General features: G+C 33.1%; 2 protein-coding genes and 1 non-coding gene across 5 annotated transcripts; 2 read left to right on the plus strand and 1 right to left on the minus strand.

The window, feature by feature from the left end:
- Positions 1-3399: 3399 nt before the first annotated feature.
- LOC132740764 (centrosomal protein of 55 kDa-like) lies at positions 3400-13716 on the plus strand. 3 transcript variants are annotated; one of them, XM_060728746.1, is made up of 8 exons: positions 3400-3546; positions 4365-4850; positions 7226-7546; positions 9835-9912; positions 10917-11162; positions 11752-11988; positions 12439-12561; positions 12963-13716. In XM_060728746.1, exons 2-8 carry the CDS (start codon positions 4395-4397, stop codon positions 13395-13397), a joined length of 1896 nt encoding a protein of 631 aa, XP_060584729.1. In that variant the 5' UTR covers positions 3400-3546; positions 4365-4394; the 3' UTR covers positions 13398-13716. The 3 variants fall into 3 exon arrangements, with proteins under 3 accessions (XP_060584729.1, XP_060584730.1, XP_060584728.1); XM_060728747.1 differs by lacking the exon at positions 3400-3546 and adding an exon at positions 3589-3841; XM_060728745.1 differs by lacking the exon at positions 3400-3546 and adding an exon at positions 3589-3837.
- Trnah-gug (transfer RNA histidin (anticodon GUG)) lies at positions 5036-5114 on the plus strand. The gene has a single exon. It is a non-coding gene; the product is annotated as a tRNA-His (tRNA).
- An 8120-nt stretch (positions 13717-21836) lies between the features above and the next one.
- Positions 21837-23485, minus strand: LOC132740765 (acetylcholine receptor subunit epsilon-like). The gene has a single exon (XM_060728748.1). It carries the CDS (start codon positions 23352-23354, stop codon positions 22125-22127), a length of 1230 nt encoding a protein of 409 aa, XP_060584731.1. The 5' UTR covers positions 23355-23485; the 3' UTR covers positions 21837-22124.
- Between the last annotated feature and the right edge of the window lie 6 nt (positions 23486-23491).

Genomic DNA, 23491 nt, shown 5'->3' on the forward strand with positions numbered 1-23491 from the left:
TTAACAACGATATTTCTACTGCGTTATTTTGACAGTGCATATTTTGACCACTTTTTGGTAATTTACGTACGTGGTTTGTAAGTGCCATTGATAATGTGTAAATTGCTTCCGTTTGGTTACTTCACAATATTACTAATTCAAATACATTTTCAAAATTCTCATGAAAATTATCTTGAATCTGGAGACATGCTGCTTTTAAAAGGGTATATGACATTGAACATAGTAAATTGTATACCACTAAACTGCGATTGACCCTTTAGTGTAGTAAACATTTTGTTTATCAAAATCCAAAACCCGGAAGTAATGTTGAAAATACAATAGAATAAATTCATGGCTTATGAAACATTCTACGTTTTAATAAGGATAATACAAATCCCCCTAACCGTATCTCAAGTAAGTGTGAAGTTGTCAAGCCTGTTATAGTTTTATGATAACAAATAAATACATTAAAGTGAATAGGTCAGTAATGGTCACAAATTTTCATATGTATTTCAAAAATTGATAAACCAAGAGAAAATTTATTAAGAATTGAGATGATCTTCATAAATTTTTTTATGAATGATTATAATATTTTGTTCCAGAACAATTTTATTATCTGCTATATAAAGATAGGTTGTATTGGATTATGTAGCTAACATCAATGAGTTAACAACAGCTATAGTTATATAGCATGTTTTGTTATTACGTATGATCCTAAATTATTATCAACATAATTAGTAATGGTATAACATACCAATTCACTTTAAGGATTCATTTAATGGTCAGAGGTATTCATTCTAAGTACAGTTTAACGGTTCTGTTAATGGTTATAACAACTTTCTAGCTATTTCTTCATCAAAATCCAATGATATAGTTGTTCTAATTCAATGATGTAACAGATGCAAGTTACTACACGTTTGATAATATGATTATATTTTACACACACTTGCATATGTAAGTATATATGAGCCGTGTCTGACAAAAACAAACATAGTGGGTTTGCGACCAGCATGGATCCAGACCAGCCTGCGCATACCGCGCGAGTCTGATACAGGATCCATGCTGTTCGCATTAGTTTCCTCTACTTCTTATAGGGTTTGTAAGCGAACAGCGATGCGATCCTGATCAGACTGCGCGGATGCGCAGGCTGGTCTGGATCCATGCTGGTCGCAAACCCACTATGTGGTTTTGTCGTGACACGGCTCATATGTGTATTATACTAGTAACTAGCGTTATCAAACATGCGTAGTTCATGCATAAGACAAGTGTTCACTACTTTGATGTGTTCAGGGACATTAAAACAATGTTTCTGATGTTGCGTGTAGATTATAATTTACGTAATGGTGTTACGTCATTGGCGTAAATAGACAATGCAATAATCACATCTTTAATCTATATATAAACATGATATAAAACAAAACATAGACAGATTATATTTCTTACATATATACATATAATATACCCTATCTATATGTACATGTATCTACATAAATTAAACGTAAATCTGTACATTGTACGTACATCGTTATTTACAATGTAAGCGGGGCTTTTTTAGGGATTCGTTTAAAAAAACATGTACAATTTTGATTTTTTTTAATACCGGTATGTCACTCGAGCTATTGAAGGTTAAATAAATTTCATTTATTATACAATTTACAAACAAGCACATAATGCCTCAGAAACAAATATATTTTTACTTCTTTCGAAAGGGGCAAACTTGAAAATTAGTATAATGTTTAAATGATTGTTCTAGAGAATGTTAGATACCTTGGTCCCATAAATGTGAAATAATGTCACAAAAGTAGCACAATGTAAACAAAGTAGTATTTTGACTTCCGTACAAATTAGTTATTAACTTTAACTGTTCTTATTGTCAAAAAGAAACAAATGAAAAGAAGGTCCAGGTAATAGGCCAATGAGTAACTTTTTTGGACGATACTATAATAGATTACCAAAAAAAAAACTATTGAGAAATAAAAATAAAATCATTTTTAAGGTATAATGGGCACATTGAACATTGTATTAGTTATTGAAATCAATATATCCTTTGATCAATATTTTACAACATATCAGCTTTATTTTATTATCCAAATCATGTCATAAAATGCATTTTTTAAAAGGACAATATAAATGATAATGTTTCATTATAATACTGCGCACGTATATATTTAAAAATTCCATGAACGTTCAATAACAATAGAAAGACTTGATAAAATGCCAAACCATTACATGTGGTCACGTTAGGTATGCAACATATGGGCAAGGCATTAATATGAATTAAAATGAGGTAGGAGAAATAGTTTTCTATTTTGGTATTTCGAGGGAAGATTTTACACTTAATAATATGTGTATGCGGTCAGACATATGAACTTTTAAGTTAAACGGCAAATCAGTACAAAACATCTTTGACCAGATATACACAAATACAAATATTAATACAATATTTACATACATAAAATTCATTTTTAAACAAAAAACATATTTACAACACGGTTATATCATATCTATGCGTAGACTTTTATGGTTTTAGTGTGTAATTGTTATTTAATATGATCCCAGCAGTACACCTGAATGTGTTTTTTATTAATTAATGAAATACAAAGTGTTATGTTTTTATATTATCATTATTATTATAATCAATATTAGTATTAGTATTGGAAGTAGTCATTATAGTAGTCGTTGTCGTACTAGTAGTAGTCGTCGTAGTAGTTTAGTAGTATAAGTAGCAGTGGTAGTAGTAGCAGCAGCAGTAGTAGCAGTAGTAGTAGCAGTAGTAGTAGTGGTACCAGTAGTGGTAGTGTTGTTGTTGTTGTTATTAAAACTTTTATTATTATTATTATTATTATTATTATCATTATTATTATTATTATTATTATTATTATTATTATTATTATTATTATTATTATTATTATTATTATTATTATTATTCATGTACTTCTCGAGAGGCGACGGTCATTTTTGTCATTGTCAAATTGTAAGTGAACTTTTCAGTGTGATGTTTATTTAAAAGTTAATCATTGTGGAAATGTAAACACAGATCTATACTTCGCGGATAATTATCTCTATAAGGCCTACAGTATCGAGCCAATTTTACGATCTTTTTTCTATTATTAAAATAATGTGTTACAAAAACTGTGTGGCATGATACAATTTAAGTACTGTTATTTTGAAATAATTAACTTGTTATTTTGAAATAATTAACTATCATTAAACTACTCATATTGTACTCATTTTTTGCCCGTCCTTTAACTTCAGGTGAATCATTTTATCACGATTAGATTAAATTATGAAATAACGTTATGTACAATGTAAATAACTGGTATCATCGCACATGTGTTACTGTATTCATAAAAATGTCGATCTTTGTGCTGTAGTAAGATCGATACTAAGTACAGACTACATGTTTAAACCGGTTCATACAATGAATGTGCTCTCGATCGGGAATTTCCCGCTATCTAAAAATAGAACATTAACAACACTACCTTAGTGTGTATTTATGGTTAGTGATATTATCACGGAGTAATCTTGAGGGGAATTTTGTTGGTTATTTTCCTATAATAATACACCGTAAGTTTTTGTTTTTCTTTTGTCTATTTAGTATTTATAAGAAAATGACGGATTTAAACGGTCACTTGAAATAGAAAATTTGATAAAAGCAAGCATAATTTGTGTAAAATGTTGGGGAAATGTATCAATACAATATCTAGCCTTTAATAGATAAAGGGCTGACTCAAAAGTTTTCTGCGTAAATAAAATGAAGTTATTTTATGTTAATGCACAGTTTTGGCTCGCATATTGTATTGAAAAGATACGTTTAAAGGGAAGTTCTTATAGAGGACTTGGAGAAGTTATTGTGTGGTAGGTGTAAAAATCTATGTGCGTGTAGTTGTCAGTAGCTTACACACAAAGCAGACAACGGCATACATTTTCACGTGTTTTGATCTATTTGAATGGAATAAGTAACTAAAATTACATTTTAACTGCATGAAATAAAAAATTGCTCAAACGTGCGAAATGAAACGTGTTTCATACAATAAAAGTTGAACGATTGGTCTTTTGTGATATTATTAATACATGTAAATGATGTAATAATAAATATAAAGTTAGAATGATAATTAAACACTACATAGCATACTGCCAAATTCATATAAAAATATTTCTCAATATTATGAAATTCTTATTTTTTGTGTTGACAAAGAACTGTAAAAAAGCTCAATTATTTTTTTTAAACTGCATACAAGTAGATCAACTGTACAATTCTTTACGTAAATTTTATAACAAAAATCTCAGTATTCTAACGAATGTTTAAAATGCTTTAAAAAACGCTAAGTACTGCTTCACAAATCTATAGATATGTTTTATAACCTGTTTTACCCCCATTTCAGAATAAGTAAGAATAAAGGAACAAGAAAACAATGTCGGATATACCGCCAGTACAGTCACCAGTGCCCATGAATCGCTCATTCATCAGTTCGTCGGGTTCGAGCATGAACGTGGAAGCGGAGAGGGACCAGTACAAAGAGAAGGTGGAGCATTTTAAATTCTTGGTCAGAAAATTACAGGAGGAAAACCAGTCATATAAACTTAGAAAGGAAAGTACAGAAACTGTTTCTAAACTGTTGCAGGAGTCCAAACAGGAAGTGACGTCATTACAGAAACGGTGTAGTCTAGCTGATGCTATAATTCGAACTTTGCAAAGTCGATTAGAATCTAACGGACTGTCCAGTGATATTTATCCGCATGAGGGCGAAGAATACATACCTGGCCAGTCTAAAAACTTGCTTGATAATTTAACGCGGGAAAATAAAAGACTTCGTAGTCTTATAAGGTCAAAGTCAGGTGACCCCGAAGAATATGCCAAACTTCAACAGGTGAGTACCAGACTAAAGTTGATTTGTTACGTAATCTAGCGTTTAATTTATCTGGTCATTAAGATTGCCGATCGCAAATTTTCGGCCGTTTCCGTCAAATTTCGGATAGAGATTATTGGTAATCGGTGCCCACTAATTTGATCAGGGTTTTTTTGAGGTCTTTTTTAATCATAAAATCTCATCAGGCACCGTTCGGTTAGCTCAAGTTAGGTAGAGCGTTGGACTGTGAATCGAGCGATCCGGGTTCGATTCCCGGACGGTGCAGGCCACTTTCGTTGTGTTTCATGAAATCCTTTCTACGGTCATTTGCACTGAATCTGTGCGCATGTACAGTACAGAAGCTATCAGTTTCCTGCAAAAGTGAAAGCAACACTAGAGTTGTACTGGTAAACTGCTTGACAGGATGCCGTGTCTGAACTATGCTTGGGCTTACTGCCGTGATCCGGACACCACCAACTAAAAACTCGTCAATACAAGATAATATAAGAGAGAATCACCTGAGACCAATACATTTGGGAAGGATGAACATTAAATGAGAACATGATTAGTAATGATCTGGAGATTTGAGGTTATTGGACATCGATTTCCATTTTTAAATCAATTTAGCAGGAAATCGCGTAAGGCCCATTGATATCAAAATTTACATTTAATCAGAATAGATTATTTATTGATTGAAAACTATAAAAGGTTACAAATGCAAATGAACGTAAAATCTAAATCAATGACCGGGTTTATTTCTATATCCAGTATCATGTGACTTTGTGAGTGTTGTATACAGAAAAAAGACTATTGCCGATTTATTTTTACTCGCTAAAATAAAACTTCTTGTTTAATAGCTTTTCTTCGCCCTCGAAAACATATTATCGTCAACTGAAAGGTGGAAAAGTCAAGACAGTAGAAGTAGTAGTAAAGTTTCCACGGAAACTGCACGTTATTCATGAATAAAGTCCCTGTTATCTGGATCACGTGTCTTAAATCGGTGTAATTGAGTTACAAAATATATTTGACATGTAAAATTTCCAAATACTTGATCAGGCCATTTGCAATGTATTTGGACTTAAAAGGCAATGACTGAATGAAAGACTTGAGTCAGAACTGACGTAATAGTCATTGACTTTAATAAAATATCCTTACAATATTTTGACTATTTCTATGGCAAGATTGCCTGACACACAAACCTTTGAAATCGTCAAACTTTGGTCCTTTTTTTCTTTTGTAATAAATTTGTAACCCTAGGCGGAAGTCTTTTTGAAATATGTCCCATTGAGCTATAACTACAGTTAAGTTTAAATGTAATTTAGTGATATAGATTAAGTTACGCAAAAAAAGTTGTAACAGATCTATATTTATGATAGAGATAAAACTAAAATAGATCTAAAGTCGCCTTCGGGAAATTTCGAGACAGCAAAAAATCTGTCCTAAAATATCAACTCGGGTGCTGAGTTTACCTACGCCGTTATGGGTAATATTATGGAAATATAATAAAAGTTTGTTATAGATATAAGACACTTTTGATGCGAAAATAGCTTTATCACTCCAGCTACTTTATACTTATATTTATAGAAACTGATGCAGCATATATATTTTTCGGCTTCAATCTTTGGGTCAAATTCCCCATGAATAAGCATTAAATTGTATGTAAAAGATTTCAACTACCTACTAGGGAAAGTAAAACTGTCTCAAGTTCCCTGTGTCTTAAGATTTGTATTTCATGATTAATTTATATTTTTATTCGGAACAAACGGACTTTAATCGTGGAAATTCCCATTTAATAGTACCATAGAAGATTATAAGATTCATGTTTCAACTTCCGTAGTTAAAAACAAAAAGTGTGTAATCTGTGTAAGTGTTACAAAAATACCCGATCTGTCTGTATAAATATATATAGCTACATGTAACTTGACAACTGCCAACACCACCATACACACACACCACCATTTATAGTTTCATCTTAACACATTTATAATTGATTATTCAGCTAACTTTGTTTTACAACCATCTCAGTCAGTTGAATTTTTTTTGATCGTTTTGGTTATTTTATGTATGTTTGTAGATTGAAAAGCCGGATTTCGGTGATATTTTTGTAAATTACACGAGTATCAGCTTTTTTAACAATCCTGTTGGTAATCCTCTTTCCGAATATCCCGGATGTACACACTCGGGTCCTATTTTCATTACAGTCCCCTAGATCGGTTGACTAAGCTTACCCAAATTCGCTGCGTTTCTTTGAACTCTATTGATCACGATAATTTCCTCAAATCTAGTATTTATACGTCATTTATATATATACTTATTTTGTACGTACTCTCTGTTCTTTGCATGTACTTTTATTTTGTTTTATGTCTTATTGACATTGTTAGTTTTTGTTTTCACAGCGTTTTGAAGAAACTGAAAGAGAGTGCAACGAATTAAGAATACAACATAGTAACCAACAAACCCGCATTGCGGAGCTAGAGCAAGTTTTGAGGTCATCAGATAATGAAAAAGATAGAACTATAAATGAACTTCGTGAAAAAATAAATCACATAACCCGTGAATTGACGTCACGTGATACATTGTGTACGACATTAGCCGAGGAAACCCGAATGTTGCAGAAACAGCTGGAAGATGTTGCCCGGCAGTGCCAAGAGTTAGCTAAGCGATTAACGGAGCAGGGTCACAATACTGATAAAATTATTCAAACGGCGTTGAAAGCTGTAAGTTTGTTGTCCAAGTTCTAAACAATCGTTTTCCTTCTGTTTATTATTATTGTAAGGTCGCCTGTTTTGAAGACAAAGTCACCTGATCGCTGTGGCGCCGTCGTCGTTGTTGCCGTCGTGCAAAAACTTTAATGTAGCCCATCATTTTAAGAATATAGACAAGGGGTATAATTCTGAATGCAATATTTTTGGAGTTATGCACCTTTTTAACAGACGTGCGTTTTACACCGCATGCGGTGCCTATAATTATTATTATAATTATTATTTTTTTATTTAATATTAATATTTTTTATTAACTTGGGTAACAATCATATTGGGCAATGGGTATAGATTAATTAGTTAGTCCTCCAGTTTGCATGAGTTGGGGTTTTGGGGTGGAAATACAGTTATTTCAAGCATATTTAGATACGAAAGTTGGACAATTCATTCATCTTATGACCAGTTATCGGTTTTAAATATAATACAGGTGTATCGGTAGCTTTGGGCAGTCATTCGTGAAGTGCTTAGTATGTCCATGAGGTGGTTTAACTTTGACATAAATCTTACTAATAACACATCAAATCTTCTTTAAAACTAGTCATGACCAGTTTGCTAATTGATTTATCGTGTTTTGTGTTTGAACACAATACCTTTATCATTGGTTAACAAGGTAAAACGTGATATTTCATCTACCTATGGTATAAACAAAATATTACCTACATTGTATATATAACTTCAGTTGTAAAATGAAACCGCGATATGATCAATAACTGCTTAAACCTGTATGCACTTAAACCTGTATGCACAGTATATAAATATATATACATCAAAAGTGCGCTTTAACCAATCCGTCATGTTACATTCCTAAGTTGACTGTTTTGACAGCCTCACTGATATTTACGTAAGATATATAGGTCAGACTTAAACGTGAACATTTCCTCCATATCATCTTTAGCAGACGAGATTATAAGCAATCAAAGATCTTATATTTTACGAATTTTCTGCTGCTTTTTTAAGTTTATATTCTCCCCGCCAAGATCTTGGCTTATTTTATTTAGATTGTGTTATTGTTTTGATTGTCATAGGTCATTAATTGTGAAACGGCCCTCTCCAGTACTCCCACTTCCTTGTATAAATATCGACCAATCAGATCTCGTGTTTGATATCTCATATTAACTTTTTGTTAAACGTTTCCTGGTTCTAATGATAAGGCAAGATGTTGATATCTTCACGTATGTTTTATCCAATACTGTTCAAGAACACTACCGTTACTGTTTTTTTTAAGATAAATGTGATGTATTCTCGTTTTCCCTGTCTCGGAACATTTACGATAAAAAGGGAGATATCTCGATTGAAGGATAAAACACCATTTCCTTTCTGTACAGTATGGTATGAATATGGGCGTCAACGTCTGATAAAGGGGCTTTGTTTGAATGAAAAAGAATATCTTCCTTATAGTTATGTCTGCCCTGCCTATGATAAGATTAAACAATATATAATGAACGTTGGGCTTGTTCTTGACAGGTTCACTTAACAGGGTTATAAAACAGTACGTCCAGTGTTCACGTGAATCAATGCAGTTTTTTTTTTATTTCCTTAATTGACTTGAGGCACGTACATTTGTGTGTAATGCGGTGTAAGCGTGCTAGGAACCAATAGGACAAAGTATAATATGTGTGTCCGGAAGCTGAAAGGGGAATTTTATTCACATGATTAAAACATGACACTTTCTCCTCCATATATACTTTGTAACTCTTAGTATATGTAATAATATCTTATGTATGATTTTTTTCAAGTACTAATGAATCTATACATTCTGTGATATAATTTGTACATTTATATTACGTGACTTAGTATCTATGTACAGTTATATGTCCATTTACTTTATAATTATGGTCTTTTTATTTTCCATAAACATTTTAATGTCCCATATATATTATATAAATGTACATGTCTTGTTGTTGTTGTTTTTAATTTACATATTCATTTTATATGTACTCGTAATTCAAATGCGTATTTAAATGTACATTAAATTACTTTATACGTACATTTATATGTACATTTGCTTTATATATTACTCTTACATAAACATTGATTTTATATGTACATTGAATTATTGTATGTTTACATTTATTTTATATGTACATTTATTTGTATATTAATTTCATATATTCGTATATTGATTCATCTATTATTTATATACATTATTTTATACATTTATTATATGTTTACATTAATTTTATATGTACACATATTTACATGTAGAAAATATTATATTCTTTACATGCCATTATTTATGATTACAGAACGTAAAAGAAGTATCTAATGACTCAAGTAAAAGCCTCATGGAAGAAATCAAGTCATTAAAACAGAAAAATAAAGAGGTATTGAAACATGATAAACATTATTTTATTAGCATTATCAATCACTTCAAAATGAAGAAATGATTTATTAAACAAACAAAAACCATACAAGATATGCCCATATTTCAATGTCAAAACATACTTTAATGTCAAAGTGTTCATGTTGAGAAAATTTGATATTTGATTTTAATATTTGACTTCAGGTCAAGGCATCTCTTTCAAAGTTTAATGATGTATTGTTTAAGCATTGTAATTTAAAATACTAAGCATTATATCGTGAGACTAAAATTACAGCTGTCAGCTGCATGAGTCATAAAACGGGTTTACCCTAAGGAAACGCTGGGACTGATATTTGGATCTAAAAAACCCATATAAAGAGGCTGTCCTATGATAATATCACCGCTAAAAATCCCGCATATTTGTATAATATTATATTCATGGCCATTTTGGCGCCAAAACAAAACCACCACATTGACTCGGCAGACAGACGAAAGGTGAAAGACTTATTTCAGCCGCTTCCAACTCTTCTTCCGCCTCCACTTCTTCAGATGTCGGGGCGTGGTTACAATGGACTGATTCATAACAAGCCTCAGATATTGTTTTGAGACAGCCTTTACATTTGTCCTTATCATTGACATAACAACTTGAGTATTTTGTCCTTAAACCAGTGTTTATTAAATCAAGGTCAACATTAAGTCATTAGGTTGTAACTAGGGCATTTACATATACATTTCGGTTTCATTTTGTTATCTTGTATGGTAATGCTGTTTTATATAGCAGCGTTATCTTGGTGCATAGTTTTGCCTCCTTCGAAAGTTATCCTGTTAGGTTCATACAAATTTATCTTTAGTTTAATTGTGTTGGAAGCTATAAGCTTATTGAAACACTCTCGAATCCGTTCCAGGAACCCATCAGTACTAAGCAATGAGAGTAATTTTTTGCTCACGGAAACAACGGTTTCTTATACTGTTGATTTGTAAATGTTTTTTAATAATGTTATAAAAGAATGGTTTATTTATTTATAGATTACCGAGATGAACAAACGCTGGCAGGACTACAATAACCAAAGAGAGGCATACGTTAAAACATTACTTACTGAATCAAATGATTTAAAGAAACGCGTGGAAGAACTTTCCGGAAGTCAGGGAAACGTCATACCACAAGAAATACAGGTTGAGATGAATCGTATTTTAGATGAGGCCCGTCGTCTTACACGTGAATTGGAGGACCAAAAACGATCGACGACACGTGCTATAAGTGAACGTGATAGGGTAATTATGATTATCACGATAATACTCACGAAACACTGTCTCTGATAAGCGCAAAGTTACGAAAATACTTACAAAAATCTTACGAAATGTAAGTAAAACGGGCCCTCGCATCTAACTATCAATTGTATGAGTTCAAATCCTGATATTCAATTGGATTAGGAAAAAAACGATTGTTTGAATTTATTCGTCCGTACTTTATTTAGCCATAAGAATTCTTTTTAACATTGCCCTTAGATGTTTAATACCGTAAGTTTCGAAACCGGTTTACTTCCTAGTTGACATGTGACTGGTAGAATGATAACGGGATAATTTACGACCTCTTATACTAGTAATATGCGATCTATATTTGGTTTGTACAAAATTTATTTTAATTCGATTTTGCTGGAATCAGTAAGCTTATAGATACACTTTCGAATCCAACCAGTACTGAGAAATTATTGCAAAGTTTCTTGCTCAAGAATGGAACGACTGAGTCCTGATGGGGTTTGAACCCATGTGACACGCGACAAGAAATTTATAGATTGTTCTATAATTGTCAATATTGTATGATAATGATGTCATTATATAGTATTTGTATCTTTATTTTTAGATTAAACGAGAGGCGGAGAACGCTACCAGTGTTATTACAGCTCTAAGGTCGGAGAACCGGGATTTAAGACGCCGAGTAGAGTCCGGACCGTCCCACGAATCTTCAGAGACTATAAATGCTTTAAAGGCGCAGATTCGTATCTGTACAGAAGATTTTGAATCTGAAAGAAAAGATAGAGAAAGAGCCGTTTCTAAAGTTTCAAGATTAGAACACGAATTGGAACGAGTTAGAAAAGAGGTATGCCGGTTATGTTTTGTTGTTGATGATGTTTTTATTATATTCATTCAATAACTGGTATCATGAAATTTTGGCAACTTTTCTTTAAAATCCCACCTTTATGAAACGAAAAAAACGTATAATTTCGGTGCTTGATAAAGCAAATGTGTAGCTATTGATTTGTTAGATGATGAAAAAGAACGGTAACGTTTTGCATTTATGTAGGCAACAGTTAACCCAACAAACAAAACGTGACCAACAGCAAAATCTCAAACATATATCCACTTTACTGCCTAGATTATATTACCAAACTGTGTTTTGCATGATTTTGGTACAGGCATTCCAGTAAAATTGCATTTTTCAAAAATTACATTTTTCAAAAATTATATTTTTCAAAAAATACATTTTTCAGAAATTACAATTTTTTATATCATGATGTGTCCTTCAATTGTTTGTATTTATTTCTCACAGAATGAAAATCTTAAACGCGAGGCAATTCGCCGGCAAACAAGTCCGCAGATACAAACGCCATACAACGACCCATTTTATCATTACCAGTCTTCCGGAGGCCCACATGGGAACTTTACTAATGAGGTATTGATCTATATTTATATCTATATTTATACAATACAATATGTAACTAATTCTCTCATGACATGGAAAGAAAAAACAAATGAAATATTGCTTCAACAGCCAGTAACATTGTGTAAAATATATTGATTAATAAACTGTAGCTTATTTGTCATTGGCTGTGTTGAGTGAAGTAATATTAATGTATTGGAATTCCAACTTTCACTTTCCTCCAGTCTGGTGCTTTTGCCGTTAATAGAACTGACAATATCAGACAAATCATGCGTAATTCTGGTCATTTTTCTTGTTGTTAAAAATGACTAAACTTTTGTTCAGTTTCAATGAAAAATATACCATGACGTCATAATTAAAATTTCATTGTTTCATGAACTCAAATTTATATTTTACAAAATTTACTTTTATAGGGTCTAGCCGCCAGGGGAGTGTCAAGACTTCAGCCAGTAGATCAAACTCAGCAAATTAACCTTGATAGATATAACGTAATTGACGGCAAGGACTTGCTTGCTGACGGCGAAGATCACGTGACTAAAAGCGCGCGCTCAAAAGACAATTATGATCAACAAGACAGTGAGCAAACTTCAGTTGTTGGGTTAAGAAAAACAAATGACGATGATTATCAGTCGTTAAACGCTTCATCAATTTCATCAAAAGATAGATGTTCACTCTCCCCAAAACATTCACCTAGAAATAGTAGAGGCAACTCGCCAGTCAGTAAAAACACGCAACAAATCATAGTCGCGAATACTGATGACAATTTAAGGTGTCCCAAATGCAACAAAGAGTTTACATCAGACGAACATCCTGAGCTTCTTGAACATATGGATTCTTGTGCATATTGAAAATATTTTCTCTGAAAAGTTCTTTTAAGTTATTTAACTGGTTTTGTACTTACTTTTGCCAGTCATCACTTCCCTTCGTTTTGGAGTGTGTTTTTTACACGAAAAGTCATGCTTTGTTAATGAAGCCAGCACTTTCGCTATAAACCACGTGACTGTTTCAGGTGCCAAAGGTGTAGGAAGTCGGAATTTATATGCTTGGATATTAAATACATGCCAAGAGTTTAGTTGTGTCCAGTCGACAGGGGATGTTTATTTACCATTTGCCTAGTTTTGAGATTTACTGTTTTACTGTTATATTAATAAATTACAGAAAAGAAAGGTTTAGTCTCAAAAGATATAAATTGCCAAATGGCAATCCTTACGAAATGATAAAGAACACCGGGAAACACATAACATATACATGTATGTAGGTTGTGATAGATAACAGTAAATTATATTATGCAATAATAAAAATCTTAAAGTCTTAAATCTTAAAATCTTTAAAAATCCTATCAGTAAAGTTTCATTCTATTGCTTATGGATACGGTTTGGACTATTCTCAAGGCATAGGGTATTGGACTCACATGCCACCTTTACTTAACAATAACATGACATATTAACACTCAATATGAGGTTTTTAACAAATTGATAAAAACAACTGTCATGTAAGAATAAATCATATAATTGCCACTTTTATGTCCATGTTCATCAAGCGATAGCCCTCGAAGTATTTTGCTTTAGTGCCATCAGTATATGCCGACAATACTTCCCAAAACGAATTTCGAATTTTTAAGATTTTTTTCGTAATTTATTGTAACCACGTTATGTGTATTAATGTGATACAAAATCCCACAAAACAATGATTGAAAAATAAAAGATGTCTAAAAGCTGCAAAAAAAAATGAACAAAGTATTTAATGAAAATGAAAACACTCCAACCTGAAAGAAACCACAATTTATTTAGGTTTTGTGGTTCGCTACTTTAACAAGTTTGGTCATTGGTGTAATATTGCGATGTAACATCGATTTCCATTGGCCTTCTACATTTGCGACCTGCTGCAAATTGAAGATTCGATTAAATATGTTATTTATAAAATGAAATAATTGTAAATATTATAATAATGTAATTAATTAAGACTTTGACACGTTGTATGGCTGCGTTATTTTTATATAACACAAGGTAGTAGTATTATATAAGGTTCCAAACCATATAACATGTAAAAAGATAACTGATAATATATTCGGTATAGGAGACAATTATAAAAGATACTGATAAGGGGTGGGTAACCAGGGGAACATAGGAGCCGGAATACTTCAATGTAGATCCGAAACGTTAAAGGACCTCTGTCACACATTATATGGATTCTTTCGAATAGTGAACTAAAGTGGAGCTAGTTTCGTTAAATTGCACACTTGAAATGCACTACGTTGAATAGTGCTGTAAATAAGGAAAAAAATCTGAAGTGCTGTCTCCCCCGTAATCAGATTGCTATCGTTATGATCTTGGAAAGTAGTTTAGATAAGCACCTTAGATAAGACATTTATCAATCATAACAGTAGAAGGTACCTGCTCGTTCCAGAAAGCTTTGATATATGGTTGTTGTTTTCATGAGATTTTGTCAGGATGACTGATACCAAACAAACAAACAGACATACATACACAAACAGACAGACAGACAAAGGACAGAGACAGTTGATCTCAAAAGGCTAAAGTTATCGCCGAAGAAAGCTGAAGTCAACGAGAGACAGACCGAGAGACAGACAGAGAGGTAGACTGACATATAGACTGTAAAGAGACGTACGAACAGATCTTATACATTGTACATGTACTATGATATCAAAATTTCATATCTCGGCGTCGTCATGTTTTAATGCGTTCAATGAAATTATTATTTAAAAAAAAATTAATTCAATTACCTTCTTATGATAATTGTGGATTGACGATTCGACAAAAAGCAACAGTAACTCCGAATAGAGCTCCTCTTCGAATTTTGAAGCACTATGTGGCGAAAAGAGTCGAAAAGGGGGGGGGGGGGAGTTTTCCTATAGGGTGTAAGCTCCGCATAAATTTAATAATCTTACATAGATCAACTGGGGCACTTAAAACGGAAAAAAGATCATTAAGAAATTAGTTTACTTTGATTCAAATTAAAAACTGTTATTTTGCACAATAAAAATGAGTACATGTTTTAGGTGGGATTTTTTAAGATAGAGTCGCCAATCTGAAAATTTGCACAAAAAATATTATAAACATCTTAATAATTGTTTTTAATCCTGTAATGTTATCCTGTCAAAAAAACTCAGTTCAAGAAACCCTTCGGAAAAACCTGGTTTCGAGGAGGTTTGTAGAAAAAGTATGTTTCATTAAACTAATATATCAATACGCAACATACAGAAATTAACGTAAAACTAACAGTTTGTTTTTTATTTATTTACTTCTAGCTAGACGTCGGATACAAATGATCTAATAAGATGTATACATCCTAGATTAGAGGCACATTATGACTCAGAAACATATAAATTTTACTTCCTTTTTTTTAGCAAGGTCAGACATAAGTTTCATCATGTTTAAATAATGTTTTAAGAGCATGTTACATGCTTATCATCTGATGAAAGAAGTGCTGAATATAAACTATTTGTAATAAAAATAACAAATGTAAATAAAGTAGTATTTTGACTTGCAAACCAAATGCTTAAATAAATATAATTTTACTATTACAGGACACCAAAAATTTGGGAACTAAAAATAAAAGCATTTCTCAGGGATAATGTCAACATAATTATAAGACAAAATTAAAACAAAAAGAAAATCGAGAGAAGATATTGGGCAATGTTAAAAGGTTTGCGTCAAAGGAGAGGAGAGAATACAAAATAACAAACCAACATAGTGCGTTTGCGACCAGCATGGATCCAGACCAGCCTGCGCATCCGCGCAGTCTGATCAGGATCAATGCTGTTCGCTTTCAGTTTCTCTACTTGTAATAGGGTTGGTTAGCGAACAGCATGGATCCTGATCAGACTGCGCGGATGCGCAGGCTGTCTGGATCCATGCTGGTCGCAAACGCACTATGTTTGTTTTGTCGTGACGCGGCTCATATATAAGTATGAAGCTATACAATTGGGCGGACTGCAGAATGATTTCTTCACCTTTTCGGTTCGGTCCAAACGTGTGAACAGCTTCGGATATACCTTCATTCTCTCCAACTGATAAAGATGTATTCCCTGAAATAATTGGTTTTAAGAGAAACAGAACAATAGATATTGATGACATGACGTTTATCAAAGAAGGTCTAATATTATCATTCTGCCTACAAAGGAAGAAGTTGGAGGCTGTACATTACGTAACCCGCAGGTACAAAGATGTGATTGGATGATATTTTTGGAAAAGAGGTCACCTGCATGTAAGCTTCAATTTGTGCAATTATGGACGTGGATAATTTGATCTATACGTTTACCAAAGTAGCAGCATTGCTTCACAGTTTTTTTTTGTTGATTTAAACAATTTTCTACTATTGCCGCATTTTTAAAGAGAAATTGGAAGGCCATTAAATGCTCGGAGAAATGATTTCGATATTCTAGCACTTGGTGTTCTAAATTCTTCACGATTACGGAGGAGTTAAGTTTCGTTTTCGACGGATTGCGAATATAAATCTGAAATATGAGATGGCGTTAGACTGGACCTCATCTTGTAGAAGAGAAGCTTATGTTGCTGACGTCTGGATTCTAAAGCGTCCCAACCAACTTCATCTAGAAGCTGTTATAAAATAAAGAGAATAGTTTAGTTGTACCTATAACAATACGGGTAGCCGCATTATGGACGATTTCAAGTGTAGTTTTTTGCTGAAGTATACAACTGTTAAGATAATATATCACCATATTCTTATATTAGACAGATAATTGAAAAGTATATAGTTTGTATTCAATATTGAAATTTAACTTCCTCATTATATTTATTCGTTGATAAGCTTTTTAAGTACATAATCAATGAGTGTTCCATTTTAAATTGTTTGCAAAGACTTTTAAATGTTTGCGGCTTAAGGTGGATCACCAGATTTAAAAACTGAACAAGGAACATAATGTTCTTTGGATAGATCTTTCACATTCCTTTTATTACTTTTATCGGAATAAAGGACTGTCTCTACTTCAGTTGCTGATGTAAAAAGTGATTCCAATACAAGACGAGAAGGATCTTATATGCAAGAGTTATTTTCTCATGAATGCACGGGTTATTTTCACATGTATGAAAGGAGTTTTCACATGGATAAAAGGGTTATTTTTTTATCTTACTTAATTCCTCTATACTGAACATTAAAGTAATAAGCAACATATGTCCATCAAATTGTGTAATCTCTGATACATTAAAACAGTTTGCAAATACAAATATACATATGAAAAATAAGAGCGGACTGTTTTCGTTATGTATTAACTATCAAGTATAAAAGTGGTTTATAATGAGACACAACATTACTCACGGTTTCAAGTGCATCTATTTAAGTAGAGAAGATGAAATTAAAAAAAAAACGTGAGTTTTTAATTGAAATTATCAGTTTAAAAGTTTAAAATAATAATAGGATATAGGCAAAAGAGTCATGCATCGGGTTATAATATCAGTACTATCTTATCTCTTCTAAGCCGAAGTTTGACGGAAAGACCCGAGAAGATGTAATTGTCTGATCTCCTCGGCTATTATGCTTCGCAATAGACGGAATAAGTAGGTATTTTAGTACGATTGAATAAGACTAATAATGAGGAAAATTCATAAATCTTTTTGTGAACGCCGATGCTAGTGTTATTGGGGTAGTTATAAGTTTTCGTGTAGTAAAAGGATATCCTATGAGTTGCCTTGTCATGTCATCTCTTTATAAGATAAATAAAAAGAAATGTTTCAAAGCCAGAATATGGCAATCTTAATAAATTTGTTTGGTTTTACGGCGCACCAACACAATTTAGGACATATGGCACCGAAACAGGAAAGATGATTTTGGCTAACATTTGGTATTACAAACTTAAAGCAACACCAGGGATCAAAATCACATCACCTGCGGAAAATTTAGAGATTCATAAGACTCCAGTAATGTAGTCGCCTCTCACGATCACGAAGGGATAAATGAGCCGCGTCACTACAAAACCAACATAATGGGTTTGCGACCATGCTGTTCGCTTACAAACCCTATTGCAAGTAGAGAAACTTGCGCAGGCTGGTCTGGATCCATGCTGGTCGCAAACCCATTATGTTGGTTTTGTCATGATGCGGCTCAAATTGTGACTGCAAGTCTGATGCCTCAATCCTTCAAGGTAACCACTCAGTCACAAAGGGGGGAAGACATTTTGTTCGATATATATTTATGTGTGAACTGACAGCGTATTTATTCTTTTTATCGCAAAAGTAAAAACAAACTAATAATAAATATTCTAATGATATTTACACAAACCGGTTGCCTTACAAAAGCATGCACATAAAAGCATTTTTTTTCTTCAAAAAGTGAATGGATAATACATTCGTTAAAATCTTATACATGTAGTCGCACACTTAAACAGAAATTGCAACCACAATTTTGAATTGAATGATCCAGATTCAACCTTTTATTTGGACTACAAACGTTGAAATGTGATATTTTATTTTCAAATGCGTTGCAGTGAAATTCTTACTGCAATCCAAAAATCTGATCCTTTAAATTAAAAAAGATTCATGTAGGGATATGCTATGCAGACAAACGCAGTAATGCAAAAGTGATACGAGATCCAGGTCTTACTCTGATTCATTGTTATTTGTTTGGGTCGTCAGACCAAACAAATAATGGTAGCGAAATTTCAAACTCTGGTGTTCTTATTTGCAAATGCCGAAAGTAGTCCAAAATCTCGAAGCGGTTACTTCCCTTCATATGTACATTGACGCAGAAAATTTAAGGGGAGATCACTGCTTAAAAGATTGTCAAATGACCGGCGCATTGATTTTTGTAACGAAAAAATAGTTCCCGATTGGTCGAAGATTTCTAATATTGTGTTATTCTTATACATATACATGCTTATATTCAGCTCCATGATTAATAACTTCAGTGTTAAACAATAGGTTTACCGTGAACAAAATATATCGAAATTAATAATGGTTACAAACTCTAATTAAGAAAAATATGGTATTCTTCAGGCTTTTATCTTATAACTCCCCGTGGTCGAGGGGTTTACACGCTTACTTTAGAAGCGAGAGGTCCGGAGTTCAAATCCAAGTTAAGGCAACTAAAGTTTTTTTTTAACTGATTAAGCCAAATAAACATTGAATTGAATATCAGTGTTGCAATTAGTCTTATAGCCAATTTACTATAGTTATTTCACTGGAAACAGAATTTGGTGACACTTTACAAACAAATTGGTTTATAATCTCACAACCTTCACCTTTCTGACATTCTGAGACCCAATCAAATTCAGCGCCTTCTGTGCTTTGATTTCCAAGTGTTATTGGTACACGAAAGAGCGGTATAATTCCGCGATCCCATGTGAGTTATAATGAGTGGAAAGACATCACGGTAATGAAAGTCGGAAAACATGCCCGTGGCGTACAACTTGGCTATGAAGTGCCTTTACATACTTGCTAGTAACATGGTCCGGTTTCATGTGTCCCGTTTACAGGTTCCATGTGTTTAATTAATTACCGGAATTCATGTGCAGAATTTACACGTCCCATATGTGAACCATCATTAAATTGATCGGGTCGCCTAATTCACATTAGTGTAATAATGTGACTATGTGACTAGTGACTATGGATTGCGTTAGTATGATTATGAATCCATTAACAGGTTTCATTATCGTAATTAGGAGTTTTATTAGGATAAATATGAATCCAGTTACAGGTTTCGTTACCGTGATTAGGGGTTAATTAGGATAATTATGAATTTATTAACAGGTTTCATTATCGTGATTAAGGATTCCATTAGGAACATTATGAATCTATCAATAGGTTTCATTATCGTGAGTAGGGGTTCCATTAGGATAATTGTGAATCTATCAACAGTTTTCATTATCGTGATAAGGGGTTCCATTAGGATATTTATGAATCCATTAACAGGTTTCATTGTCGTAATTAAGGATTCCATTAATATGATTATGATTTTGAATAAGACTCGATCCTTCTCAATGAGGTTTGTTTATTCTTCTCGCAAGTTTAATGAATGGTATTTCCTTGCTTTGTTTAAATAATTCAGAAATAAAAAGAAATTAAACAGACATGCAGTGTTTTAAATACAATACGCTTCAATTGTTTCCCATAGTTGGTTAAAACTAGGGGAAGTACCTTTTAATCTCCGCATGAGAAAAGTTGGGAAATTTCCAGATACACGTCCGGACTAGCGCATTTATAAACCACATGTAAATTACCTAAAATCTTGATTACTAACATTTCTCTCTATTGATTGTTTCTATAAATACGAAACGAAAAGTTTAATTTTTCAAGGTTTTCTGTTTGACATTCACCGCTTGATTCTCATGATTAAGTTCCCGTTATTAACCGCTCAGGAAGTTTAAACCAAATCAACAAATTTATCATTACGATACTTTGTTCAGATTTTTTTTCCAAATTAAACTGATATGTAACCTATGAAGCAGTAAATAGCTAAATAGGTCATTCGGAACACTGAGATTATTACAATATATGTCAAAGTTAAGTCCGCATCAACGTGCTGACAAACTATGCATATATATTCTTTTGTTAATTGTGAATAAAATAAGAATTGAAAAAAAATCTGAACATTTTTTTTTCGTTTATTAATTTTCTCTTTCATAGAAATAATGACAATTTCAAACAAAATAAAGTGACCCGGTGACCGAGTGGTTATGATGACTGAAACACTAACTTGACCCCCCACCCCGTCGCTTTGCTGTACGAATCCCACACTGAATTCTTAAAGCTGTCCGACCTGGCCTGAAATAATTCACAGAGGGAAACAGCATTAAAACTGTTTTTCAGGTGCCATTCATAAATGTTTTGTGGTGAATATAGGACCACTATATCATACAGGTCTACCAAATAGAAATTTATTACAAACAACTCTCGTAATAGGATTTTGAAAGTTTTCACAGAGTTTCCATAGCGGCTACGTTGACTGACTATATGAGAATACAAAATTGTGGGATTCTAAGTTTTTAAACAAATACGTTTCATGCAGAGATAATTTTTATTTTAGTTTTGTACACAGACACTTGGGGTTTGGAGCTCAAAACGCCTTTAAAATAAAAAAAATACATATTTTTCAATCCCAGCACATGTACTGATCATATATATCAAAAAAACTTAATATAAGCCGTTTTGAAAAAAAATCATATTTCAACATCTATAATAATATATTCAAAACGGCTTATATTACGTTTTTTTATATATATATATATGATCAGTACATGTGCTGGGATTGAAAAATATGCATTTTATTTGGATTTTAAAGGCGATTTGAGCTCCAAACCCCAAGTGTCTGTGGTTTTGTATACAATGAATTATAAGTTTACACAAATACCGTGCAGCAGACAGGTGATTGATTACATTATAATATCCGTTAAAAACAAGCTGTCGCTATATACTGTATTATATATTATACAAGATAGCAAGAAGATAAAAAATATTCTATCATTTGTCAAACAAACCACTTCTAAATCAGTTAAATAAACACAATAAGCCTGATAAGATATATCTAAATATACAGATACCAAATAACGTTTTTTATCAGCGTGTTTTGCAATGATGATAAAGTATTTGTAAACGTTGAACCTATGATACTCCGCCTACCGACGCGACTACAAAACAAACCGTTGTTACAATAAGCGTAATAAGGAAAAATAACCAAAACAAAACAAAGTCAAGTGCGTCAACGGCGTCTTCCCATGTGACGTCATCAGCTAGCCGACTCATAAATACAGATAATTTCATTCCACGGATATAGCCGCTATTTCCCCCGAAACAAGTTCGGCAAGACATGCTGCGCACACACTTGGTAATACTTTGTATCCACCCTGGAACAGGAATGTCAGCGTCCCGGCTGCTAAGACGTAGTTCGGCAATGGTAATCAGTGAAATCAAGGTGCTAACAAATGTCATAAGGAAGAGATAGGCGGAAAAGGTTGACATCTTCTCGGAATTTTCAGGAAGCTCAGCGCTGATTATCGTTATGAAGACAGCAAAGGCCAAGAAAGCTGTGACTGCAAAACCAGTTTTTTCTCCTGAAGCTGTCGGAAGTGCAAAAACAAACGGATTTAGAGCGGCAAGCATCACTACCGGAACTAGAATATTCAAGAGGTAATACAGCGGCTTTCGCTTCATTTCTATAGAAAACGTTACTCCAGATGACGTGTTAGTCGTAAATTCCGTTGCCGTAGTTTTCAAAAGCGTCCATTCGCTATTTGCTCCGTACAAGCCCGTGTCTAGCCCTTTTGTCCCCTTTTTCGCAAGAACAAGATCCTTTGGATTACTCCAAATCACATATTTTAGCTCGCACGTTGTTTTATCAAATGGAAAATATGTAATTTCAACATTACATGCACTTTCAAATACTTGGTACGGCTTCCATGTGACAAGCCCGCCATCTGTTATTTTGACATTATGAAATGTGTTTCCAAGTCCTTTAAGAGATTCGAACCCATTTTGTAATGCTAGGTCAGGAAGCCAAATTTCATTTTGTGGAACAAGTATCTCCTTTACATCACTGTTTTGCCAGGTGTTAGCAAGTACTTGGTCCGTCCAAGATATTTCTAAAAACCCAGTTGTCTCTAGCTTTTGTTGAGAATTATCAAAGTTGTTTATGCTGACAAGAGACAAATCTAGAGTAATCTCTATAGCCACCGACTGATCAGCATGTACTGGTCGGACACGAGTGTCGTAATTCGTGAACGTTGTCGTAATATGAGTCTTCATTTCGGCTGCAGTAACGGTTTCTGCATATTTGACAAGTACACTTATAATCGTGAATATCAACACAACATTTATGACAGAAACTCCCAACATCTTTCTGGTAATAATTTGTTCTAATATCACATTATAAATTGAACTTGTAAATGCGTATATTGCCAAAACAATTTCATTTCACTTTCCAACTTAAGACCAGCACACAAGCTATAATTATAAAATAAGCAATTAGAGTG

The sequence above is a fragment of the Ruditapes philippinarum genome, unplaced genomic scaffold, assembly GCF_026571515.1.
Source record: "Ruditapes philippinarum isolate M1 unplaced genomic scaffold, ASM2657151v2 ctg7185_1_1_1_1, whole genome shotgun sequence".
Lineage (NCBI taxonomy): Eukaryota > Metazoa > Mollusca > Bivalvia > Venerida > Veneridae > Ruditapes > Ruditapes philippinarum.

Bases quoted from the DNA above. Each gene is read 5' to 3' on its own strand.
- LOC132740764 (XM_060728746.1), top strand. From the start codon at position 4,395: ATGTCGGATATACCGCCAGTACAGTCACCAGTGCCCATGAATCGCTCA. The intron at 4,851-7,225 runs GTGAGTACCAGA...TTGTTTTCACAG, and splicing joins AATATGCCAAACTTCAACAG to CGTTTTGAAGAAACTGAAAG. The intron at 12,562-12,962 runs GTATTGATCTAT...TTACTTTTATAG, and splicing joins ATGGGAACTTTACTAATGAG to GGTCTAGCCGCCAGGGGAGT.
- LOC132740765 (XM_060728748.1), bottom strand. From the start codon at position 23,354: ATGTTGGGAGTTTCTGTCATAAATGTTGTGTTGATATTCACGATTATA.